The following is a 16,129-nucleotide window of genomic DNA, read 5'->3' as shown; positions in this document are numbered from 1 at the left end:
AAATCTGTCCTTTAATCTTACTTTCCTAATGACACAATTGATTTATTTACAAAAACCTTTATGTCCTTACTTAAAACCCTGCAGACTTGATTACACGACATTGTTAACTCGCTGTAACAACCCCGGTGTGTGTGCGTGTGTGTGAGCCTTGTAAAAACTTTCACACGAACAGACACGTTACGCTCAACCATGCCAAAACTTCTTTTTTTTTTCCCATGCTAAACAGACTGAAGTTTCTGCCCGGTTGGGAAAGTCGACTATTGTCCTCTTAAAGAGACAGGCGGACTGTGTGGCCTGTACAGCTGCAGAAAGGGTGCGTACCACTTTAAGAAGCCAGAGGACAGTTCGCAGTGGTGAACGTGGTCTGTGTGAGCGTGAGCTGTTCGGGGCTTTAGCATTCTCATACCCCGCTGTGGACCTTTGGATCTGGGTGCCCGGGGCGGGTAGGCAGTTCCGCCTTGCACTGTGGCAATTGGCTGCGCTCTTCTCCTCTGTCCTCAGCTGCGTCCTATTGCACATCGTGGACGATACACGGTAGACAGTGCGCGCGCACATACACACGCTGTTACATGCATACACTCAGGCTATCTGGCGCGAGTGTGCGCGATGCAGCTGGAGCCCAAAGTCCTCCACCGGTTCGTGGCGCAGTCGCTTATCGAAATGTTTGAAGATTAACGAGGTTACTCGCTCTCTGTAGAGCACAAGCCACTGCCAGCTGCAACCTGCAGGCCTGGAAGCCGACAGAGCAGGCGGACAGCGTGTCAAGGCGCACTGGGAGGAGGGAAGGAAGGAAGTCACCGCTATAGCTGCATCGGACCGCCGCAGAGTACGGAGCCATGACCGAGAAACGGATGTCGCGGTGGTATTTCGGAGGGCTGGCGTCCTGCGGAGCCGCCTGCTGCACGCATCCTCTGGATCTCATCAAGGTGAGGGGGGCCGAAGTCAGTGTAACCCTCCGCTGGTGTGTAGCGGAGCGCAGGCCTTAACACCAGGCCACAGCTGTTTCCAGCAGGAGTCAAACAAGACACGCTGTCACTAAACTCATGGCCAGTCATCGAATTACTGTATGTCTGTAAGATGTCTTTGTGCGCGTGCTACAACTGTAGCGAGCTTGTCATGGCCATGTCAAACTCGGGGGTATCACATGTCTTCCATGGCATCACAGGAATGTGTCTCTGTACGTGCAGATTTAGGGCACAGGATGGGGCACGCGAGGCTTGGTTAGACTACAATTATTTGTGAACGAAAGTCATTGTAGGATTCATTTTAAGGTTCACAGAATGGCACAATGTGACCTGAGTTTGACATGGAATAGTTAGATTGCGTGAGATAAATATGACATGGTCATTGTAAGACCTCACTGGCCAGAGGGACAAGGTTTTTTCCTCTTAGTAAGCAGCCCATCATGCCTGACAGCAGAGGTGTGTGTGTGTGTGTGTGTGTGTGTGTGTGTGTGTGTGTGTGTGTGTGTGTGTGTGTGCGTGCGTGTGCGTGTGTGTGTGTGTGTGTGTGTCTCTCACTGTGTTCATACATGTCCATTCTTGTTAATCTTTGCCTCTCTGCGCTGCACACAGCAGTCGATCAATGCATCTCTACCCAATGCCCAAATCCTTCCTCACTTTTCTTGTACCTCTCTTATTTGGTTGTGCTGGAAACAGCAGCACATGACCTGATTACACTAACTGGTGCTCAGGAAGTCATGCAGTGTGTAATTATGCAGACAGCGCCAGTAATCGCCACATTGCAGTAAAACTCAGGCCTTCAGTTCTGCCCGAATTGCGTGTTAGCTGGTGATGCCATATGAAATTATAGTCTCGTAAGACTGAAGTTGCTTCAGTCTGCATGAGTTTCTTACTGTTCTTTCTTTTTCATGTACTATGCACATCACGTCTATCCCTGCAGCGGTAGTACAGCTCTGCTTGCAGTATTGCAATATTACTATGCAATATTTTGGCATATGGAAACAACTAATCACTTATGCAGTACAATTAACAAAAGTGTGTTCTTATCAGTATTTTCTACATCTCTCCCTTCAGATTAACAACAAAAAGACCCAATGACCTGAAACCTTTTCATAAGTGTTGTTACTGGTTTAAGGTGAGCAGCTCTTCCAGTGTTTGCCTTTTATGAGGACTCAATATCCAGATGATGTGGGTCAACAGGTGGGAATTCTTTGAAGAACCACTAAGACCTGCAAGGTGTTTTTCATGTAAGACGCTAGAGTGAGTGTGGGGGTCTTCAATAATCTGCAAAATGTAATAGTTTCTCTCCTGGATTCCCAATCCCAGACACAATAGGTGTCTGTTCTGGTTTTGATAGTATCTTTTCAGTTGTAAAAGAAAAAAGAAAGTAGAATCCTTTTAGGAGATATTACCACCATGAACGACCTGTCTGAGCAGGAAGCGTCCTTCACTGAGAACAGATATCTGTCTTCTAAAGTTGCCAAAGCTTATTGTCATAATTTGACTAATGCAGAATAAAAACAAATCCATCCCCAGTGTCAGCAGTTTAGCTGACAGTGGAGTGAGCCTGTTTTCACATCCACTGGATCCTGATTCCAGCTCTAGTGCTGGTGAATGGTTTCTCTTCTTGGCTGGCTAAAAGCTTCTCAGTGCTGCTCAGGATGACAAAAGACAATTTCTTGCCTTATGTTGGGATGTGGTCCATGAATGTTTGAGTCGGTTGGGTTGAGCACAGCCGTATTGCATTCTGTTTCTCGGTAGCTCACTTTGTAGTTCACTATCTTGCACATTGAGCTATTTTATGATAATGACCACATTACTCATAAGTGACCATGAGGTGTGGGTGTGATGCAAGCCATAAGTACTTGAACCATAACACATGTTCTGTTGTACTCTGTACTCCAGCAGATTGGATTTGAAATTAATTAATAACTATTGGGTTAAGTTTAATTTCTGCTTTGAGAGTGTCTAGAGAGTGACCTCTAGCTCCTTTTTGAAAATACAGAAGGACAGTGACAAGACTACAAGTTCTGACTTAGTATGCATGCAAGTGTTTGTATGGAGTCAGTTCTTGAACCTCATAGTCTTTGTTTCTCCAAAGATCCGTTGTGCTGGAGTGCAGAGCCAGCAGAACAAAAGAACGTGTCACTGTTCAGATACTTACAAACTGTGTTCTGCATAGTCATGTGGTCTTGTATCAGTCAAACTGCTGAAGCTGCAGTCAGGTGAGGAGTGTCGCTAGTGTTGGATGTGATGGTAATGGGTGGTTCCATAAATTTCAAGGACAGCTTATGAGTTTGCGATGAAAGCTGGAGGTAGCACCGTCGTAGCTGTCGTTCATATTTATTTGTTTTGTACCGTTGAGTGAATTTCAACTGCTATTGCACCCATTTCTGTGTCACAAGCTTGGTGTATTTCACAACTTCTCCCATCACTGCTTGAGAAACAAAGCCTTGAATCATATACAAAATGAGGGAAGGATAAACGGCAACATGACATAGTTCAGTATTAGCATCCTGAATGAGCCATTGTTCATCTCAGTGCAGTATGGACACTTTTCATTTTAACAGTAAATATCACGAGGCAAATATCGGAAAAATTGCATAGAAAATAAGTGTGATGTTCAAAGCAGTGATCTGTGCTCTGCTGTTATATGAGACCAGGCTTTTAGTCCGTTTTAAACAAAAATGAAGTTGCTAATTTTGTTAATTTTTATTACAGGTCATTCAGATTTTGACCATTTTGGCAACAGCGATTTGTAAAATGCTATTAGCATTAGAGATTTAATAGGGCTGGGCGATAAAAACGATAGCGATATGTCTCGCGATAGACACGTTATCAATATCAATATAAAATGCGTTCGATAAAACATTCGATAATTTTTTTTTCTTCGTCGGAAGAAACCTGAAATTGAGAAGCGAGGTTGGTTGCATGAACAAAGGCACTTGCTCTCAGGTAACCGAGCAACGTAGGGAGTAATCGCTAATCAGTGAGAGAGACACGCTAACACGCCAATCATGTAACATTATCATGTTCGGTTGCGCCATCTCGTTGTCTCGTGTGTGATGCTCCGCGAGGAGTGAGATGAGAAATAGAAAGTGAGCGCTGCAGCGAGCAAAGAAATTGTCGATAAAACAGGGAAAGTCAGCTCGCCAGTACGGAGTTTTTTGGATTTTATAAGTAGGACCGTAGTCAGACCAATGTGCTCTGTAACTTATGCAAGACTGTCGTCCCCACCAAGACCGGTAATACCACAAACTTATTTAACCACCTTAGCCGCGCTCACTCTTTGGAGCGCAGCCGTATTCGCCAACGTCCAATAACATCTACAACCACAGCACCACCGCACAAGCAGCTGACCACCATGCAGAGGTATCTGCTTCAGTGCCTGATGACAAATCATCTAAAAGGCACGAAGACATAACGGAGGCAGCGGCATATCATATAGCTAAAGACATGCTTCACTGAGCACTGAGGAGAAGCCAGGTTATAAACATCTCTTACACGTACTTTTTTTTTTCTTAAACACACTTGCAATAAAAATATAATTGAATAGTTCATGTATGTTTAGAGTAAGAAGAGTGACTAAAGTTGTTCATATGTCTAGGCTGGTTTTATAGTTCAGTCAAGTCCACCTCAGTTTCTGTTGTATGTTTACAAAACACTGCACATATCTGAAAACATTTTATTCAGCAGAAGTTGAATCAGTTTGTGAACTTTCTGCACTAAACCTGCAGAAAAAAGTTCTCAGGTTTCTCTCTGTTTACATTTTTACACTTTTTTTTAAAACATTTATTATTTGAGTGTTTTCCATGGTTGTGTTGACATTTCCTTTCCTTTCTGCCTTGATAGCTGAGGGGATTATAATCAGAGGAAGGTTCAATTTAAAATAAAAATGTTTAAATTGAATGTATTTTTCTCCCGGTCCTTATTTTAAATCGGTCATAAAAAATATCAATAATTATCGATATCGACCAATCTAAAACACTTATATCGCAATAGAGTTTTCAGCCATATCGCCCAGCCCAAAGATTTAATCAGCACAAGAGGATTCTGCTGATAAACAATGATAATAAATGTGTCATGTCTCACTGTGCAGCCTAAAGCCCACAGTTGCTTTTCACCCTTGCGTAATATAATCTCGGATGGTCCAAAACGCATCAGTTGAACGATGTTATTGCAATTGCTCAACGACAGTGAGCACGCGGTTTGTTTCCAAGCTGAGCTGCTGCTGACGAGTGAGACATGTTCATGAAGAGTTCTTAAAACATTACATATATGTGCACTTCCTTTTGTTTACATTTCCTCAAACCTCTCTTCAAATACCCGAAGGGCTTTTACAGCCAACACATTCAGTTGTCAGAACAGGCGTTTGTTCTTATAGAACTTCCCAGTTGGAATTTCCACAGCTTTTCAATTTGACTTCCTCCAGTGTTCGCAGCTCCTCAGCAGCAACAAGGCACTCCTTCACGAATGAAGGTTCAGCTTTTTGGCTATTAGCTCGCTCGTCACACAACTTCTGTATAACGTGGACAGAGAGTCCAAATGTGGTCTTGTGAAAGCTGCTTGTTGGGCTTCCAAACTCAACCAAAGAGCGTTAACTTTACTGAAGCCCATTTTTCCCTGCAGCTCATCCTGTTTAACATGTTTTGAGCTGTGATGAGTCTTGAATGCGTTCGATAAAACATTCGATAATTTTTTTTCTTCGTCGGAAGAAACGTTGCGAAGCGAGGTTGGTTGCATGAACAAAGGCACTCGCTCTCAGGTAACCGAGCAACGTAGGGAGTGATCGCTAATCAGTGAGAGAGACACGCTAACACGCCAATCATGTAACAGTATCATGTTCGGTTGCGCCGTGTCATTGTCACGTGTTTGTTGCTCCGCGAGGAGTAGGATGAGAAATAGAAAGTGAGCGCTGCAGCGTGCGAAGAAATTGTCGATAAAACAGGGAAAGTCAGCTCGCCAGTACGGAGTTTTTTGGATTTTATAAGTCGGACCGTAGTCAGACCAATGTGGTCTGTAATTTATGCAAGACTTTCATCCCCACTAAGACCGGTCATACCACAGACTTATTTAACCACCTTAGCCGCGCTCACTCTTTGGAGCGCAGCCGTATTCGCTAACGTCCGCCAACCGCAGCACCACCGCACAAGCAGCAGACCACCATGCAGAGGTATCTGCTTCAGTGCCTGATGACAAATCATCTAAAAGGCACGAAGACGTAACGGAGGCAGCGGCATATCATATAGCTAAAGACATGCTTCTACTGAGCACTGAGGAGAAGCCAGGTTATAAACATCTCTTACGCGTGCTTTTTTTTTTTTTTTTTCTTAAACACACTTGCAATAAAAATTTAATTGAATAGTTCATGTATGTTTAGGGTAAGAACAGTGACTAAAGTTGTTCATATGTCAAGGCTGGTTTTATAGTTCAGTCAGTCTTACTGTGCTGTCTATCATGTTTGTTTGTTTGTTTGTATGTTACAGATGTCAAATTTCTGCTATGTTTCCAAAACACTGCACATATTTGAAAACATTTTATTCAGCAGAAGGTGAATCAGCTTGTGAACTTCCTGCACTAAACCTGCAGGAAAAAAGTTCTCAGGTTTCTCTCTGTTTACATTTTTACACTGTTTTACATTTATTATTTGAGTGTTTTCCATGGTTGTGTTGACATTTCCTTTCCTTTCTGCCTTGATAGCTGAGGGGATTATAATCAGAGGAAGGTTCAATTTAAAATAAAAATGTTTAAATTGAATGTATTTTTCTCCCGGTCCTTATTTTAAATAGGTCCTAAAAAATATCAATAATTATCGATATCGACCAATATAAAACACTTATATCGCAATAGAGTTTTCAGCTATATCGCCCAGCCCTACACAAGAGCACTCAAAGTTTGCTTTATTGTTGGTGACTTTGCAGCAACAAAAAGGAGGATGGCTTCATAATGCTCGACACTTACCACATTCTGTAAACAGCAGGACTGACCTGTAATTTAGAGGGGAGGAAATGTGAATGTGGGTGTCAGCAGGGAAGCAGGGCTTGACCAAACACACTCATCACATGGCAAAGATTGCCTCGTCATGTTGTATTGATTTCCTCCTTTGTGTTAACCAGATATCCATTACACCATCAGATAAGCTGCTCTGTTGTTGACTCATACTGATACAACAGAGTTGCTGTACAACATTTGTCTGACCTCACCTAAAAGGAAAATCTTTTAGCTTATCAACCCATCGGGTCGTAGTAGTCTTGGATTCAGTTCTAAGTTACCACAAACACTCGTTTTTCTCTCATTTGTGGTCCGATAATCCGTGAATTTATCAATTCGGTGCCCATTATGTCTGTTTTCTAAGCTGCTGTAGCTGTCACATGGTGTCGAGGCTTTTGTCATTTGGAATTGGACAGTTTGACCTCGTTTGGTTGGCTGGTGAAATGTCACAACTGTTGGATGCATTGACATGAAAGTTTGTACACACATTCACGTTCTCCAGAGAAAGTATCCTAATGACTCTGGCGACCCCCTGACTCTACCTCTAGCTCCACCAGGCCTTTTTCTTAAAGGGCCGTTTCAATTCTGTAACATCCATGGAGGGCCACTTCGAGGACTGGCTGGAACTGCGGGCATCTCATGTGAAATGATAGTGATAATGATACTACTTGCAGCTTATTTTTCAGGTTTTTCCTCCAGTCTTGAGCAGAACTGAGTCAGTTTTGAAAAGGACTGCTCACAGTTGCAGGTTGTCCCAGACAGATGTGACCTTCAGTCATGTGTCCTCAGAACAGGAAAATCCTTAGGACATCCGTACAGTTTCCAGAACTCAAGCAGAGCGAGGTTGTGGTATTACTTGGAGCTCCTGGTTGCTTTGCAGCTCAGTGGTTTCATGTTGTAGGCAGGGAGTGAAATGAGCACCAGCCAAATGCTGCTAAAATATTAAAGTGGTTGATAGATTTCAGACACAACGGCATGATTTTCTGTTGTTTGGCTGGTGAATTTGAGCAGTTATCTGTCAGTAGCTGGTAGATAATTCCATTTTAATAAGTTAGTTTCCCCACCCTGGTTATGTGTTGTCAGGTGCATCAGCCGGCTCCACATAACGTATGTGTTCATCTCCTTTTGTTTAGTTTTCATTTCCTGAAACCTCTCTTCAAATACCTAAAGGGGTTTTACACCGCGTACCAGCCAGCTCCAAAACACTTACCAGTTGGAATTTCCACAGCTTTTCAATTTGACTTCCTCCAGTGTTCGTAGTGTTCGAGACTCTCCCTCTTAATGAAGTTTCAGCTTTTAGCTATCAGCTCGCTGGCCACACAGCTTGCCTGCATAACACTGTCTCTGTCCGAATGTGGTCATGTGAAAGCCGCCTGTTGGGCCTCCAAACTCTGCCAAAGAGCATTAACTTTACTGAAGCACATTTGTCCCTGCAGCTCATCCACTTTACTCAAACTTGGGTTGACTTTTCAACTAGCGCCATCATCAGGTCGACATTTTAATGCATCTGACACTGGAGTGTCAGACACAGTGTCAGACAAGTGTGTGTGAAGTGCAGGATGTTTTTTTTAGCTCAGCTTGTACTGAATACTAAAAGTCAGGGTGCCGCTGCTGATTAGATTTGGGCCACTCTGTCTTTCATTCGTCTTTCACAAGCTCCTCAATTTTCTGGAAGTGTAATGCTCTTCTCTTAAAGTATCTCTTTAAGAGGTGACACATTTAGTTGCATGTGAGCTGGTGTCTAAGTTATCCAGCAAGAGGGAACCAAAAGAAAACATTGCTGCGTCAGCCCCAACAGGATCATGTGTGTCTGTGTGTGTCTGTGTGTGTCGATTAGTTGTGTCTGTGTTCTGTCCTGACGCCAAAGCTAACACATGACTGTCTTTCCAGGTGCACCTGCAGACACAGCAGGAGGTGAAGAAGAGGATGGTTGGTATGGCCATTCATGTGGTGAAGAACGATGGGGTGCTGGCTCTCTACAATGGCCTCTCTGCCTCTCTTTGCAGACAGGTATTGAGCTTTTGTGTGTTGTTGTGTTCATTAGCTTGTCATGTATATTTTCTTTTTAACCAGATAAACCACTGAGGGAGGAAACGTCTGCTGTAAGGTGGCCAAGACAGTAGCAATAAAACTGAGATGCAGATAAAACCCTACTGAAACAGATGATAATACTGATGCAGAGCTAAAGACTGGCTGAGAACACACACGATTAAGAATGGAGCCAATAACCATAAAGTTTACAGTAGTCTTGGATTCAGTATCAGACTCCGTGTAGACAGAACGGTTTCATCAGCACAACATCAAACGGTTTATCCCTCTTCTTAGTTTGACCACATTAACATTAATGCAAGCTCCCTGCAGCCAGCAGCCTGCCTCTAGATCATTAACTAGGTACTGTAGACATCATTTATGGTTTAGTATTATTTGCATAGCATACAAGAAATCGAAAAAGATAAGATATGTTGGTAATAAAACAGTGTGCCAGCAGTAATAAAAGCAGCAGTGATAAAAGTTTTTTTTTTTGAAAAAGAGAAGTTTTGAGAAGTGACAGGAAAAAAAAGTCTCCACTTTTCTTTGTGTCTCAGTTGTTGCTCTCACTGAAATGAAGTCTGAGTCAAACATAATGCATTGATGGCACCAGCATTGTTCCGGTCAGAGGAGGAGACTGACCACATTAGAACAGCTTCTTGGGTTCATTTTCTGTAACAGCAGGTGTGCTCTTCAAACACGTCATGTGGTAATACTGACTTCACGTTTGTGCCTGCTATGAATAGTTATATAAAGCAGAGGAGGGTGGCAGTCTGCGGCAGATCTGCAGATAATAAGATTAGAGGGCAAAAGAAAAGTTTGAAACACTGGATGATGATGAAAAGCAGGATCCATTTTATCCTGTAAACACTGCATCCTGTTTACTCTCTGCTCAGGGACTTTAAATCATCAAAACTGATATTTTTTAGATGAGTGGTTGTGTTGCCAGAGGCTCCTCCTGGCCCTCTGCTTGACTCATTCTGTTTCTAACTCCTCTCCTCTCCTCTCCTCTCCTCTCCTCTCCTCTCCTCTCCTCTCCTCTCCTCTCCTCTCCTCTCTTCTCCTCTCCTCTCCTCTCCTCTCCTCTCCTCTCTTCTCTTCTCCTCTCCTCTCCTCTCCTCTCCTCTCCTCTCCTCTCCTCTCCTCTCCTCTCAGATGTCCTATTCCCTCACCAGATTTGCCATCTATGAGACAGTGAGGGACATGATGGGCAGCACAAGCCAGGGCCCCATGCCCTTTTACCAGAAGGTCATGCTGGGAGCCTTCGGAGGTAGGAAAACACGCACGCACGCACGCACGCACGCACGCACGCACGCACGCACGCACGCACGCACGCAACATTCTGCCTGTCCCCCTCTCTTTCTCACACACACTTGCTGTGTCACCCATACTGGATCGTGTCCCAACAAGATTTCTCTGCCATCAGGTTTCACTGGTGGGTTTGTTGGCACGCCGGCAGACTTGGTGAATGTCAGGTAACGTGCTCTGACAATACTCAAATTCTCATGAACGTATTCACTGCTCCAATAATTCTGAATAGGCTGTGGTTAGGTTTTTTTCAGGTGTGAGCATAGCAAGTTGTGGTTTCAAAGGATCTGAACTGTTGTTGCTTCTAGGATGCAGAATGACATGAAACTACCACCGGAACTGAGGAGAAAGTGAGTGTTGTAACTTAAAATTATCCGCTTAGATGTTCGAAATCTCGTTGTAATTTAACCCTGAATGTTCTTTTTTTTGTCTTTCAGCTACAAACATGCCATTGACGGGCTCTTCAGAGTCTTCAGAGAAGGTAAATCCAAGCAGGGTAATGTTTTTAACTTCATGTAACACGCAGGGTGGCTTCATGTCTGACCTCTTACCTGTGTCCTGTCCCACAGAGGGCGTGAGGAGACTGTTCTCAGGAGCCACCATGGCCTCCAGCAGGGGAGCGATGGTCACTGTGGGACAGGTAAGTCACACTGCGACGTGATAGGCTGATATTTATCATCAGGAACCTTTGTTTTTGCCATCACAGGTACAACATTTGTAACTGAAAACGTGCTTTTAAATGCCTGCAAATGTCAAATAGACCTGAGGGATTCTCAGATCACTGAAGAGCAACGTCCGTTTCTTTATTTCTGTGATGTACTTTATTCTACCTGAGCTAACACATTCACAATTCAGATCAATTTTTCCTCTTAAATACATTCAAACATTATTAGTCATATCAAATTCAGAATCCATCTGTAAGTCTTTTAATAAGTCCTTGGAATTCGATTGAGTTAAATTAAATTATGTACATTTATTCATCAGTGCTAAATCAATATCCTAGATGACCACAAAGCATACTGCATTATGCATTAATAGCCATACGACCACAGCCTCACTTCCCTTTTCTAAAGTCTATGTTGGCGAGCATATCCACAGGAAACCGACTTCAGACTATAGCACTGACACGACTGTTCGCGTCCAGTCAGTCTTAACATATTGTGCATATTTATACTCAGATTTTATGGTGACAAACTTTACACACTACAGTTTAAGTACGAGGAAACAGTTGTGGTCAAATGTCCCCTGATTGGTCCACGTGTTAGAAAGTAGTAAGTGTTTTTGCTTCTGTACATCAACATGCAGCCGCAGCATGCATGATATCCCAAAGTCCGTTCATCTCTTTATCTCTTTTATTGTTTATAAAAACAAGAAAATGTGACAATATCAGTCATGCACTTCTGCCAGTGTGTTCTCTGTAATGACCTCCAGGAGGAGAAAAATACTGACAGTAAAAAATATGACGCTTTGAAAGTTGATGTTCCTTCTGCCTTCTGCCAAACAAATAAACATGAGTTGTACATGACAAATATCACTCCAGCTTTTAACTCCCAACTGCACTCATTCTTTCATGCAGTAAACTTTTTAATAAGCTTCACATTGAGGCCACATTTTGCTGGATAGAACCCAGATCGACCAGCTTCATTAGTGAAAAGAAGAAAACAGGTTCTTCGTTTTGTTGCCTCTCAGATGTCACTGATGTTTTCCATCTGCACTCATTTTTCCCCACCTGTAGTTGGCGTGTTATGACCAGGCAAAGCAGCTGGTCTTGGGAACAGGCATGATGGGAGATAACATACTCACACACTTTCTGTCCAGCTTCATTGCTGTAAGTATCAGGTTTTATTTGTGTGCCCTGGAAGCCTGATTGAGTGGGTGTGAAGTTTACAGGGCTCCTTTGTGAAGTGATGAACTGTTCCTCTGCAGGGAGGCTGTGCCACATTCTTGTGTCAACCTCTGGACGTACTAAAGACGAGGCTGATGAACTCAAAGGGAGAGTACACCGTGAGTGGATCCCTCTTCATTGTTTCCTCTGAGCCTTTAACTCCTCTGTTCCTGCTTATCCGTCATCTTTGTTTTCCAGTGTTCGCTCTCACCCAGTGTGTCTCTCTTCTCAGGGGGTGTCACATTGCTTGAGAGAAACTGCTAAGCTGGGTCCACTGGCGTTTTATAAGGTGAAACATTTTGTACCACATTTAATAAGAGGCTACCAAAGAAGCGTCCACTGGAAGAAACTGCTGGTTAGCTGTAGCCCAGCTTAAAAACTTGTGTAAATCACATGACTTGTGCCACCGAAAGTTGTACTTGATGTAAAAGACATGCAGGTGCTCTGTCAAATACAATCAATTACCTACATTTACTATGGCGGTTTTACGGTTTACACTTATTAAGCGTAGAAGCGTTGCAGCGAACGATGTAAAGGGAGAAACCTCCACATGCTAATCTAATGCCAAATCTTTTATTGCAGGGTCTCGTCCCCGCAGGGATCCGCTTGATCCCTCACACAGTGCTCACCTTCATCTTCCTCGAGCAGCTCAAGAAATACTTCGGCATTCTCATCATCTCCTGAACACGCTCTGTGACCGGCCGCTCTTCAGCCACCCACCAACACAACACCCCGCCATCGCTCTGCCCTCGGCATTTTCTAGACCATAAGGGAAGAAAGGGACTCCTGTGCATTTATCATGTGCTTGTACATGTTATCCCTCCCCTTTTGCTCTACCTCTATCTCACGACTAGAAGCAAAATTATTCTGATTATTATGAACAGCAACTTCTGGAAGGAGCGGTGAAAATAAAGGTGCTGCGGTGGGCTCACTAGAATGACCCGCCAGGTTTAGAGAGGAGGTCACAGTTTGCTCTGGCAGATGTTTAATGTGGTTGTCCAATCAGGTAGGCCATGGGTGAGTTACGTGACAGGATGACACGTATTGAGATTAAGTATTAATTTTGAGTTAAGGAGCAATGAATCTGTCATGTCGACGACAGATTAAATGGTGACTGCAACTAATTCCAGATCAGATTTTGTGATTTCTTTTTTAATCTCGGCATTACTTAAGCCTGATTAAGCAGTGCTGCGTAGCGCCTTCGGACCCCCCACCAATGTAGAACTACTGTTGATTGTGGTGTACAAAGTTTGTGCCAGGAATGTGTTTCCTTATTAGTCCTCCACAACACTTGCGTCCTGTTAGCCAGGACAGAGTTCATGATTTGGCAGAAGTAGAAAACATTAACGAACACAGTGTAGCCTTGTCATCAGTGCCATTCTTTCCCAGAAGACATTACTTAAACATGACTGAACAAACTGTTAACGTGCGTAAGACAAGAAGGGCTGTGGTGGCAGTTACTGTTTTTATTGCCATTATCTCGGGATCACAAGTTAATTGTTGTGAGATAACAGAGCTCATTTTCTCATGGTAACACCTTCATTTATCTTGTTATCTCCAGAAAACAAAAGGCAGATCTCTCCCGATAATGAGATAAATTTCTTGTCTCTCTGTCAGCCAGCAGCTGCTCAGATAAAGCCTATTATAATGGCAGAGACTATTAACTCATTATTAAGGCCATGTGGCTGGCAGTGAGACTATCCCTGTCCCACTATACATCATGACTTCCACAGCATCTCCACACAGCCGACAGACACCTGTGGACGGTGACCCCCTGACGTTTAGCAACAAATTTATGGCGTAGCTAACTGAACAGGATGTTGTGTGCTCAGAAAACACAATAGTTTACTTGTGATCTCGAGGTAACGGCATTAAAAACACAATGGCAAGCGCGGCTGCTCTCATCTTATATACTTATGCAATTAAACCGTTATCATTCCCATCAGTGGGGACCAAATGTGGTGCACCCCAAATTTATCTGCTGATTTGTTTTTGCCCTTTCGTCGCTGAATTAATGTTTTAGAATTGGAAAGAATTTCTAGCAAGTCTTTAACTTTTACCTGATTCTCCTTTACTTCATTCCAATCCTCTGCCATCATTTCACTCTCGAGGCGTTCAGAGAACAGGACCAAGCTTTTTTTGTCCCGTGCTTTTAGCACAGGGAGGAAGTTTGGGGGGAAACTGTGAAGCACAGAGAGCTGACGTTGTCAAATGTTGAAGGTACGTTTTAGCAGTGGCTCTTTTAGGTTTCCAGTCCCAGTGAAACTCTGTATGACCACTTGATCTATTGAAGTTCTTACTGTCTCATTGAGCTGAGTGCGTGTCAGACTTTATGACTCAGGATGCTACTTTGTTTCTTAAGGCACTTTACTGACAGACTAACCTGCTGCGTAGAAACTCATGCTGCATACAAAAACATGTTCTAAAACATTTTTGTTTTCACATGGTCAGAATTAACAATGTCAATGGTTCCAGTTGAGGGAGATTTGTAATGTTTTGTGACTCTTGTCAGTCTAATGATAAGTTTGATGTTTAAGTGAATACATATTCTGTCCTGTGCCTGCTCGATTGACAGAGACTTTGTCAACTCATGTTGCCTTACAGCGTGTGTCCCCCAGGGGGCAGTATAGTAGTGTGTGAGCCTGAATGAGCCTCTCTTTAGCATCCTGTTAAGCCCTACGCCTTCATCAAAGGGTCCATTTATAGAAAGAGAGAGCCACAAACTCAGAGCAACCTCAGACAATGACTGTGTACAACTGCATGTTCTTATGTTCAAGTGTTCCTCAATAATGTGAGATACTATAGATCAGCCATAGTAAGTAATGTTAACCCTAAACTTTATTCATATGCACAGAAATGAAACTGGAGGGACTCACAGTTCTGGGTGTGTGAATTTGGTATTTTGTAGATCACTAACTAATGAATTTTGAATTAAAATACTAATGTAAAAACATGAGTTTTGTGCTCTTTGACCGTCTGCTTTGGTAATGCAGTGCGGCCAGCACCAGCCCGCCCTGTGCGCTGAATGCACAATTGCGTAGGGTGATGGATAGTTCAGTCCAAGCCAATCAACATCTCTCTGACCCAGGATGCCCCCACGTCAATGGATAGACCAGGTCAGTGGATGGATTGATTGGCACAGGTGCTGCAGCGAGTGTAGACTCAATCGTTATGCTGCTTCTGTGCGATATGAGGGGGGGAAAAAGAACCACATGGTGGCACCTCCACAGACACTGAGCAGAAATCAGGGTTCAAGTGTGTGTCATGGAAACATTCACTGAAATGAATATTCATAAATTCATTGATGTATCATCACCTGAAAATAAGAATCCTGTCTTTGATACCTTTGAATGAGCCCTTTATATCTACAGAGCGAGCGGATTCTCTTCCACAGAGTCCACCATGTTGCTCTGCCACGTTTCTAGAGCGGACAAACCAAACATTGGCTCCAGAGAGAGCCTTTCATGTTTTTAGTGGTCAATATAAAGGATGGTGAGGCGAGGGGCATAAATGGCTGCATTGATGACATAGTTTTGTAGGTCATTGCAGACGCTGGTGTCACCCTGGTTACTGTGACAAAAAAGCCAATGGGATGTTTCCACTAGATTTTGGATTATTGTGGAAATAGATTTAGGAAGCCTCCAAGTTTTGTTCAGTAGGATAATCTCCACAAATGAACACCACTTTTATGATTTCTGAAATGAAGAAGTAAATAACATAAAAGCATTGAATGCATGAGTGGGGTATTTACTGGCATTATGTCATGGAACTAAACATGAAAGATCATGTTATTCACAGACCTTATTAAAGGCATCTAACAAAAAACCTACAAAAACAAACAAACAAAAACATTTACTCAGTTGGTTGAAATCTGCAACCTCACCACTAGATGTCACTAAATTCTACACACTGGACCTTTAAGGACCTTGGAAACCTCTTTTCTGTGCACTAAAAA

General features: G+C 43.1%; 1 protein-coding gene across 1 annotated transcript; it reads left to right on the top strand.

The window, feature by feature from the left end:
• Positions 1 to 342: 342 nt before the first annotated feature.
• slc25a10b (solute carrier family 25 member 10b) lies at positions 343 to 15,120 on the top strand. The gene is made up of 11 exons (XM_070976084.1): positions 343 to 926; positions 8,844 to 8,963; positions 10,137 to 10,251; positions 10,408 to 10,456; positions 10,598 to 10,639; positions 10,727 to 10,770; positions 10,859 to 10,929; positions 12,025 to 12,117; positions 12,216 to 12,293; positions 12,407 to 12,463; positions 12,757 to 15,120. The coding sequence occupies exons 1-11, from the start codon at positions 837 to 839 to the stop codon at positions 12,856 to 12,858; spliced, it is 861 nt and encodes a 286-aa protein (XP_070832185.1). The 5' UTR covers positions 343 to 836; the 3' UTR covers positions 12,859 to 15,120.
• Positions 15,121 to 16,129: the final 1,009 nt, after the last annotated feature.

Source organism: Chaetodon trifascialis, chromosome 2 (assembly GCF_039877785.1).
Source record: "Chaetodon trifascialis isolate fChaTrf1 chromosome 2, fChaTrf1.hap1, whole genome shotgun sequence".
In the NCBI taxonomy this organism is placed as follows: domain Eukaryota; kingdom Metazoa; phylum Chordata; class Actinopteri; order Chaetodontiformes; family Chaetodontidae; genus Chaetodon; species Chaetodon trifascialis.
The sequence above is the reverse complement of the archived record's forward strand: the minus strand, read 5'-3'. Positions and strand labels throughout refer to the sequence as shown.